General features: G+C 47.6%; 1 protein-coding gene across 1 annotated transcript in view; it reads left to right on the forward strand.

Moving 5' to 3' along the window:
* Nucleotides 1-7,676, forward strand: part of CTNNA1 (catenin alpha 1) — a 183,250-nt gene extending 175,574 nt beyond the window's left edge. Inside the window, exons 14-18 of the mRNA XM_081230886.1 lie at nucleotides 1,362-1,472; nucleotides 3,297-3,478; nucleotides 3,635-3,740; nucleotides 5,317-5,451; nucleotides 6,501-7,676. Coding sequence (XP_081087012.1) covers nucleotides 1,362-1,472; nucleotides 3,297-3,478; nucleotides 3,635-3,740; nucleotides 5,317-5,451; nucleotides 6,501-6,788 — 822 coding nt within the window. The 3' untranslated portion in view covers nucleotides 6,789-7,676. The remainder of the gene's footprint in view (nucleotides 1-1,361; nucleotides 1,473-3,296; nucleotides 3,479-3,634; nucleotides 3,741-5,316; nucleotides 5,452-6,500) is intronic.
* Nucleotides 7,677-9,965: the final 2,289 nt, after the last annotated feature.

Genomic DNA, 9,965 nt, shown 5'->3' on the forward strand with positions numbered 1-9,965 from the left:
ATATAAAATTATAGTCCTCCTCTACTGCTTACTTATAGCACTGATCACTTTCTAATAGGTCATGTGATTCACTTTTGTCATTTTTCCCATCAGAATATATGTGAGAACAGGGATTTTTGTCTGTCATTTTGTACCTTCAGCGCCTAGAACAGTGCTTGGCACACAAATATTCAGTGAATGAATGAATGAATAGGAGATATTTGGTTTTCTTGGCAAGAACAGTTCTTGGGTCTGTGATGAGCTATCGAGGAAGGTGGGGAAGTGGAGATCCTGTTAGGAGGGCACCCCTTTGACAAAGCTCCTCCACAGACTGAGGCTCAAGTGCCTGTGACCTCAGGATTAAAATGGCGAATGGCAGCAAGACTCCAGGATCTTGCATTGCCATGGGACTCAACTGGTTCCTCGAGTGACCCTGGCTGTCCTCACCTCCTCATGGAGGGGCAGGCCTGGCCTTTGCACCTGTACAAACCCAACATACTCTGGGCAGTTTTGGATGCTTCCTCACAGGAAATCCTTGGGCTGGGCTTGGATTAGGTCCTGGTGCAGATGAGGGACTTGCCTCACTGCCCTCCTGTCACAGGCCGGCCGGCTGGGCTAAGAGCCAACCCCAGCTGTTCTGCCTGCTGCCCTGTTGCTGATAACTTCCAGAAGATGACATTATGTTTCAAGTCAGCAGCTAATCATGAGAGGCTGGAGAGTCTACAAAATAAGAATTTTATTTTATAATTAAAGCAAAGAGGTAGGACCAGTAATCGGTCCCTTTGGTATTTATTCAGACCTCATCTGCCATATTCTCTCTTTAATAAAAGTAAGTACATAAAAATACATTGCCTGTTTTTACCTCTCAAATCAGCCTTTGGTACCCTAAGAGAAGTCCCAGTATTAGTTAATTCATTTAATTTTCTTCTTGTCATAAAATGGGAAAGTTATAAGAATCTGCTTAATGTTGTATGAAACTGCTATTTTTAATACAGTACCTTTTCCACCCAGGACAACTCTCACCTTTGTCTTAAGATGCAGGTGTTGGAGAAGTACGTTAAGAAGTGAAAACCTTTGTCAAGCAAAGAGTGTCGACTCATTGGTAGAAACTGAAACCCTCATCCCCATAAAGGACCTGTGTCCTGTGGGAAGTGCTAGTGTGGTGCCTTTGCTTGCTGTTTGTTGAACGGGCTGCCTGGCACGTGCATGAGCTAAAGCAGGGTCTCAGACAAATATTGAGCGATTTTAACTTTATTCCTCACGACTGTTTGAAATACTGCAGAAAATTCTGGATGTCTGTACATCAGGCTGTGGGCCCAGAGGCCTGGGTAAGCTGGAGGCCTAGGTTTGTGTTTGACTTGTGATTTCTGTCTCGGTGGCAGACCCCTGAGGAGCTGGATGACTCAGACTTCGAGACGGAAGACTTCGATGTCAGAAGCAGGACAAGCGTCCAGACAGAAGATGATCAGCTGATAGCTGGCCAGAGTGCCCGGGTAAGAACCAAGTTTAACTTGTCCTGCAGACCCTCCCTGTCCCTCTCTGTTCTTGGCTTTTTCTTTTCCAGGAAAACACTCTCATTATTGAGAACACCATTTTTCCTCTCGTTTTCTCTGGCAGTAGGACCGAAGTTATCCTAAGTTGTGGCACCTGCTAGTCAATTGTAGGTTCATCCAAAACGTCTTCTCAGCTGTGCCCTGAAGCTTTGGTTTGTGAAGAGCCCTGAGTCAGGAAAGCCCTAGGATCTAGTCAATGCAATGTTTGTTAATAGGACAGTGAAATTCAAAAAAGATTGCTGTCTTTGCCTATCTCAATGATACCATGGGCATGAACTATTTAATTATTCATGGGTTAAAAAAAATAACAGTGGTACATTCAAGAAAATCAGAGCCATTGCATTCATTTAAGTCATTAAATCTTCAATCAACTGCATTTATGTTTTTGGGAGGATGCCAAGAAATATTACTAAGGAGTCTTTTTTCACCCCTTAGAAGATATTTTGAACAGCGGGTACATCCCTGCTTTAAGCCCCACTCAGTCCTAAGCATTTTGGGAAGCTGAGTGGAGAGGAGCCCAAGGCCCTGAGTCTGTGACTTGAGGTGGGCAACAGGCTTCCAGGTCCTGCAGTGATAAGGTTTAAATGCCGTCTCAAGTACCTAAAAAGTGTACTCCGCAGCAGGTTCTCTTCTGCCTGCCTACTTGCCTTCTTTAAAATTCACATTCTAGGGCTTCCTTGGTGGTGCAGTGGTTGAGAGTCCGCCTGCCGATGCAGGGGACGTGGGTTGGTGCCCCGGTCCGGGAAGATCCCGCATGCCGTGGAGCGGCTGGGCCCGTGAGCCATGGCCGCTGAGCCTGTGCGCCTGGAGCCTGTGCTCCGCAACAGGAGAGGCCACAACAGTGAGAGGCCTGCGTACTGCAAAAAAAAAAAAAAAAAAAAATTCACATTCTAAAACTACTTCTGGGTCACCTTGAAAAATTAGAGATGTATTACAGCCACTGGGCCTGCCACAGAAAGGACTCCATGTATTAGCCCCTCCCTCATCTCCTCTCTCCATGGCAGGAGGCAGAGGATGAAACTTATTTTTTTTTAAGGTTCAAATGAAGTTTATTTTTTTTAATATTTTAATTTTATTGGAGTATAGTTGATTTACAATGTTGTTTGTTTCAGGTATCAGCAAAGTGATTCAGTTATACATTCTTTTTTAGATTCTTTTCTCATATAGGTCATCATAGAATATTGAGTAGAGTTCCCTGTGCTATACAGTAGTTCCTTGTTGGTTATCTCTCATAAGAGATATATACGTGGTAGTGTGTGTATGTTCATCCCAAGCTCCTGATTTATCCCCCGGTCCCCCACACGTTTCCCCTTTGGTAACCATAAGTTTGTTTTTGATATCTGTCTGTTTCTATTTTGTAAATAAGTTCATTTGTATCTTTTCTTTTAAATTATCAATAGATTCCACATATGAGTGATAGCATATGGTATTTGTCTTTCTCTGCCTGACTTCATTTCAGAGGATGAAACTTTTAAAGAATTAAGCTGATTCTGTCCCTGTGCAGGCGTGATCATGAAGCTTCTGCATTGGCCTTCAACCCCTCATACCCTGTTTTTCTCCACACTAAAACTTGTTCTTGAAAGTGGGTCGGGAATTCAGGCTGCTGTAAACTTCGGTGCAAAATGGCTCTTCAGGCAAAATGAAACCTATTAAAGCATTAGCCTACCTGTGTCATAGATTGCTTGGTGGAAATATTCTTGGCTAATGCACTGTGAGAACTTCATATTCTCTTTATGTAAGAGCTTCCTGGGCTTCTGATTTTAGGCGATCATGGCTCAGCTTCCCCAGGAGCAAAAAGCAAAGATTGCGGAACAGGTGGCCAGCTTCCAGGAAGAAAAGAGCAAGCTGGATGCCGAAGTGTCCAAGTGGGATGACAGTGGTAATGACATCATCGTGCTGGCCAAGCAGATGTGCATGATCATGATGGAGATGACAGACTTTACTCGGTGAGCAGTGCCCGGCCCCAACCTGCTACACGGAGGGCTTCCCCCCTCCCTGCAGGTCACGTCACACAGGCAGGACGTGCTGCTCTGTACACACTTTTCTGTTCATCTCCACCTACGAGGGCTTCAGTTACGATCATTCTTGTTCCCTTTTTTCAGAGGTAAAGGACCGCTCAAAAACACATCAGATGTGATCAGTGCCGCCAAGAAAATTGCTGAGGCGGGATCCCGGATGGATAAGCTTGGCCGTACCATTGCAGACCATGTAAGTGACAGACTTGCCACATGGGCCTTGAAGTTCATCCTGGGACTCTGGCAGCCTAGCGGTGATAACAGTGTTTTTCATGAGACACAGCACTTTTCCCATCTCAAAAATTGTTCTTAACTCGTCAACCTGCTTGACTAACATCAGCATAGTTTTAAGGATTTCTGTATTCCTGTTTCTTCTTTGCCAAGTTTTGTAAGGCAGGCCCAGTTTGCATTGAAGCACATCTCTGGAGCAGGTGTGTATGTCCTGAAATCTTCCCTTGGTCGACAGCTAAAACCAGCCTTTACTGTTGTTTATTATCTCTCAGATCTCTTCAGGATGTCAGCTCTGGGCAGGAGCTAACTCTGCAAGCCCTAATACACTGAAACTAGGTGTATAAGAACCTCTTCTTGTGGAAGTATTGCAGTATTTCATGTGAGAATCAGGAGCCCTTTTGGCTAGTGCTTTTGGAAGGCTGACGTGCCCAGCTGGGGACAGACATCTATGTCCTCAATCACCCAGCCTTCATCCCTTCATTCTCTGTATTGATGTGTCCAAAAAAATGTGGTTCCTATCTCCTGGAAAGTTTACAATATATTTCTCTTGATGCGCCAAGATATTATCAGCTGTAGTTACAAACCCTTCCCACTCCTTTCCCTGAAGTATCCACACACTCAGCCTGCATTGGGGTTGTGGGACAAGTGACAATGGTTTCTCATTGCTCAAGCCAAAGATTGGGAAGTATCCTCGACTCCCCTCTTTCATGTAATAACCGATACTCAGCCCTGGTGCTTCCACTGGCCACACGAATCTCAACACTATCTATCTGGTCCTTCCCTCTTAGCAGCCCCCAGCTGAGTCCTGACACGCATGGCCCACGCCTGCACAACTGTGGCCTCTCCTCTGCACGCCAGCCTCCACACAGTTGCCAACACAGTCTTCTTATATTATCATCTTAAAATGCAAATGAGGTATGGCTCTGCCATGCTTCAGTAGCTTCGTAGAATACAATTCTACATCTCCAGCTTGGTCGGCGTCCCAGCCTCACAGGAGGGAGGTTTTGGCATAAACACTTGAGAGAGGTGCTCTGTTCCTCCTTTGGGTGAAGTCTCCGAGGTTGGCCCTGAGCTTTGGCAGCAAGACAGGCATTTCCCTGTGACTGGTCGGGACCCCACGGCTCCCATGTGTTCTTCTTGCTTTGGTTGACTCACCCGTTCTCCATCTTTGCCTAAAATGACTCTCCTTTCATCAGGTGTTTACAGAATGCATCATAACTGAGCAGATGAAGTCCCTTTGAGCAGAAGAGCTATTTGGATGGTTATCGCCTAGTTCACAGCACTCTCACTTTTCTCCAGAACCAGACTCTCGCTTGCTGAGGCTATTTTTCACCTTTAGGGGCTAGGGGCAGGGGCTGCAGCAGAGAGCAGCCTAGGGCGATGATGGCCCCAGGTAATTGGGTAACTCCTCTCTTGCCCTTCGCTCAAGCAAGGAGTGAAGAGCTGGTGGCACACTGAGCCTTTCAGAAATATCTGTGGGGGTGGGTGTGTTTGAGCCGGGCTCAGAGTGCTTGGTGCTAATTCCACTCTCCCATCAGTGCCCAGACTCAGCCTGCAAGCAGGACCTGCTGGCCTACCTGCAGCGCATCGCCCTCTACTGCCACCAGCTCAACATCTGCAGCAAAGTCAAGGCTGAGGTGCAGAATCTCGGTGGGGAGCTGGTCGTCTCCGGGGTAAGTTCCATCTGTGAAGAGAGCTGGTCAGTGGGAACGTGCTAGGAAGTGTGCTGTGGAAAAACTGGAAGTTTCCTCTTGGTCCTCAGAGGCCAAGGGCTGCACATTGGCTACTTCCTGCAGAACTGCAGCTCTGCTTAGCATGGTTGGTGACAGCTAGGAGCTCTTACAGTGCTTGCCTCTTCCCCTTTGTTGACCACTCCATAGGTAAAAGTATTTTTGTCTTCATCGCTTTTCCTCCCCCAGAGAGAACTGAGCCTGTTCAGAAATTGCAGAGATGACATATAGGCTTTCTCAAATCCCCTCCACTCTCAGAGTTCCGAAGTAGTATCTCTTCCCTTGTCTGTTTACCATGGCACAGTTCTGGACCCCTTGTCACCTTGGGCAGGGGAAAGAGGACATCTCGCTCCACTGAAGCCCTGTGGCTTCTGCTAAACCCCACAGAATTTCCTTTCGAAGAAGACTTGGTATGTTGGACATACTCATACCATTTGCTTACCTGCTACAACATAAATGCCCCTGTCTCTGGGGAGCAATTATCTATATTCTCTAAATGAGAGAGGAGACTCCCTGGGTCATTACTGAAAGCACTGTGGGGGGTGGGGGTTCTCTGTCTAGGAGGCTGACATTGCCACCTCCCCCTGCACCATAGCCATCCATGGCTGTTCTCGGTGCTTATGGTTATAGCTCTGCCATCACTCAAAAGATCCTCCCCCAACCTGAGTGAATGAAAACTTGAGGGGTGGGGGCAGGTAAGGTAATGGTACCTTAGGTTTTTATCATTCCTCCCTTCTTCAAAAGACCTGAAACACAGGCATTTTCAGGGTATTTGGATAAGAGCACCCAGTCATTGGGAGAGCCAATCAGAGGCAGGGCTGCTGCCCCGCCCTGTCCTGGTCCAGGAGGAGTGGGGACTCCCCCGCCAGGGACTGACAGCCTCCAGCTGGACCGGAGGGTCCAGGCCCTCCGGTACCTAGACCCAGGCCCCCTGGGTACATGTGGGGTTGGAGGTCAGGCCTGTGCTCCTTACCTCCCTGTCTGCCTCTTAGGTGGACAGCGCCATGTCCCTGATCCAAGCTGCTAAGAACTTGATGAACGCTGTGGTGCAGACAGTGAAGGCGTCCTACGTGGCCTCCACCAAATACCAGAAGTCTCAGGGGATGGCTTCCCTTAACCTCCCTGCTGTGTCATGGAAGATGAAGGCGCCTGAGAAAAAGCCCTTGGTGAAGAGAGAGAAACAGGATGAGACACAGACCAAGATTAAGAGGGCATCTCAGAAGAAGCATGTGAACCCTGTGCAGGCCCTCAGTGAGTTCAAAGCCATGGACAGCATCTAAGGCTGCCCTCAGGGCTTCTAAAGATCTGTCACTGTTCTTCACTCGTATATTTGCTAAATAGAACACTGATGTTAGATTCCATAGGAAAATAGATTTCAGACCTGGCCAAGCTGGTGAATTTTGCAAAGACACACTTGTGTTTAAGTCAGTCAAAAGTACTTTTAGAATTCAGGAGCATGTATCTTAGCTATATTTTTTTATAAGCGTAAAAATTCCATAACCAAAGAGAATGCCACATTAACTTCTTAGTAACACTGTTGACCAAGTTGAAATGCCTGTCCTCCTAGTGGTGGCAGCTGTAGGGTTTGAGAGAAGGGGGTCTGACTCACCCTGGTTCACAGAGAGGGCTTCCACTGGTTCTGGCAGTTTGGCTGGTATTAAATGACCAAAGATGACCCAGAGTAAGCAACCTGGCATCTTAGGAGGCCCTGGAAAAAGGAACATTCCCAGAAAGGTCTTCAGAGGGACAAACCACATGAAACTGAGTCAAACATAAATGTATCATGAAGAAAACTGATTACTCTCTTTATGACATGAGAATTTTAATGCATGGTTACAATAACTAATGTACTCTGCTGCAGGACATTAATAAAGTTGCTTTTTTCAGGCTAGAATGTTGTGATGCTGTAATCAGAACATGCTTTTTTCCCTTTCTTCAGCTTCAAATGCAAATTCATCATTGGGCTCACTTCTAATAATTGCAGTGTTTCCTGCCTTGGGCTTATGAGAGAAGCCTGACAAAATAGTGTTTGCTTAGGCAGTAATTTAGACTTACCTTATTTGTGATTACTGTAGCTACAAGGTATAATTTTACTTTCTTATTTAAATTTTATGAATTTGAATGTTTTTTACACTAACTTTTCCCAATAAAGTCCAAAATGAAACCAAGTCTAAGGGGCCAGGGTCCTTTTCTTTGCCTTCCAGTGGAGTCGAAGTTTACATTAAACATCTCCTGGATTTGCCTGCAGCATCTGCAGTGCTCTGGGCCCCCCCGCCGTCCCTCATTCCCTGGATGGTACTGCCCAGTGAGGAGACCATGCCTATGGCTCTAGGCTGAGGGCCTCACCTCCTTGCAGCTTCCATGCCAGCCCAGCAGGGAGGGCCATGCCCACAACGGGAATTCACATGTCCGTGCTTCAAGGTGCAGGTCAGAACCTCGGAGGCATCCTTGACATCTCCCTGGATGTCACCCCCTCTCTGCTGAATCATCCCCATCAGTTTGCAACCATACCATGGTAATGGCTGCCTTAGAAATGGCTGCCTTAGAGATAACCAGCCTCCTCAACCCCATGTCCTTTCCTAGCCAACATCCCCACTTAAGCAAAACTCCCTAAAGAAATGTGTGTAGCCCATGTCTCCTCTTCCTCACTTCCTTCCCTGCCATCCAGTCAGCTCTCTGCCCCACCATCTTGTCACCATCCTCCATTCCATCTTACTGTCCTCACCCTATCAGCGGCCCAGGTGAACAGGCCCTCCCTCCTGACAGCTCCTCCCCTGTCCTCCAGAGCACCTCGCCCTCATTTCCTGTCTTCCTTACTTGGCACTCCTTCTCCTCCTCTTCCTAGTTGTTCTAAGTTGCGCTGTCCCAGGGCTCAGCCCCTGGGCCTCTTCTCTGTTTCTGCTCACTCCTGATCTTAGCCAGACTCCTGACTTTAAATACCGTCCAATGCCAACTTCTCCCAGAACTAGACTTTTATAACTGCGTGCTTCCTGAAGTCTCCACTTGAATGTCTTCGTAAGTATCTCAAACTGGACCTGTCCAAATTCTTCCCTTTGAAATACATGCTAGGTCCAATTATTTCTCACCAGTTCCACTTGCCATCACCTGGTCTAAGCCTTCATCACTGCATTAATTTCTATTAGTGTGTAACAAACTGCCCTAAAACTTAGCAGCTAAGACAACAAATATCACCTCACACTTGCTGAAGGTCAGGAATCCAGGGGCAGCTTAGTGGGAGGTTCTGACTCAGGGTCTCTTATGAGGCTGCAGTCTCTGGAGGCTTGTGAGCTGGAGGGTCCACTTCCAGGCTTTCACGTGGCAGGTGGGCAGAAGGCTTCGGTTCGTGCCAGGTGGGCCTTCCCATGGCAGCTGCCTCCCCCCAGAGTGAATGATCTGAGAGAACGGCAACCAGATGGAAGCTACAGTGTTTTATAAAAACCTGATCTCAAAAGCAATACATCATCCCTTCAGTATTCTATTGGTGACACAGACCACCCCTGGTCCACGGTTGGAGGGCACATGCCAGGAGGTGGCTCCCATGTCTGTACGCAGACCATTGCAGTAGCCTACCCCCTGCCAGGCTTTCCCTGATGGTCCTGCTCCCACGGCAGTCACAGTAACCCCTATATACAAAAGTCAGAGCATGTCATTCTTTTAGCTCAAACCTTTCAGTGGCTTCCACGTTCTAGAAGCCAGAGTCCTAAATGACAGGTATGGCCTCTTGTTGTCTCTGGCCTTTCCTCTCACCAATCTTTGTCATTTGCCCTTTACACTTGTGGTTCCACTTTCCCCAGAGACCCCTATTTCTTCTCAGGATCGCCTTCAGGTGTCTTGTCAAAAGTCCCCTTATCAGAAAGACCTCCTCTGATAAATCCTTACCCTGCCCTCCTTGTTCATAGCTTTGAACTATTTACGCATCCATTTGTTTCTATTGTAAGCTTCACAGGGACAGGAATCCTTATTTTGTTATCACTGACTCTCCAAGGCTCAGGACACAGTAAATGGCCACCCTGGGGATCCCTCACGGGGCCAGGCCCACAGGTACTGGCCTCCCTTTACTCAGCCATTCCTCCTGGCTGACTCAGAATCCATGCTGACACTTGGAACATTTGCATGGCTTTTGTTGCCATCAGTTTGTCACACTCCGAAACTGTCTTCCAGGCTTCAGATACATGTCTGTCCCCAGCTGCTTCACCCTATCCGCTGATGTCCTACAGCCCTGCACCCCAGTGCCAGGTTACCATCCAGTCTACCTCCCCACTCAGCCCATCTACTTCTTAGAGGCTGAGCCCCACCCCTCGTCTGGACAGCCACCTCCCTCAGCCCCCAGCATCCTTTATCCATTCTCCACCTGGTGGCAAAGGAAGCTTCCAAAAGCTTCTCAAGAGTCGAGCCTCTGCATATATTCCTCTGGGGCCCCCCATGCCTGCCTCAAGAATGCCTGGCACTGTGACCCT

This window comes from Mesoplodon bidens (genome assembly GCF_964165515.1).
Source record: "Mesoplodon bidens genome assembly, chromosome: 4".
NCBI classification, from domain to species: domain Eukaryota; kingdom Metazoa; phylum Chordata; class Mammalia; order Artiodactyla; family Ziphiidae; genus Mesoplodon; species Mesoplodon bidens.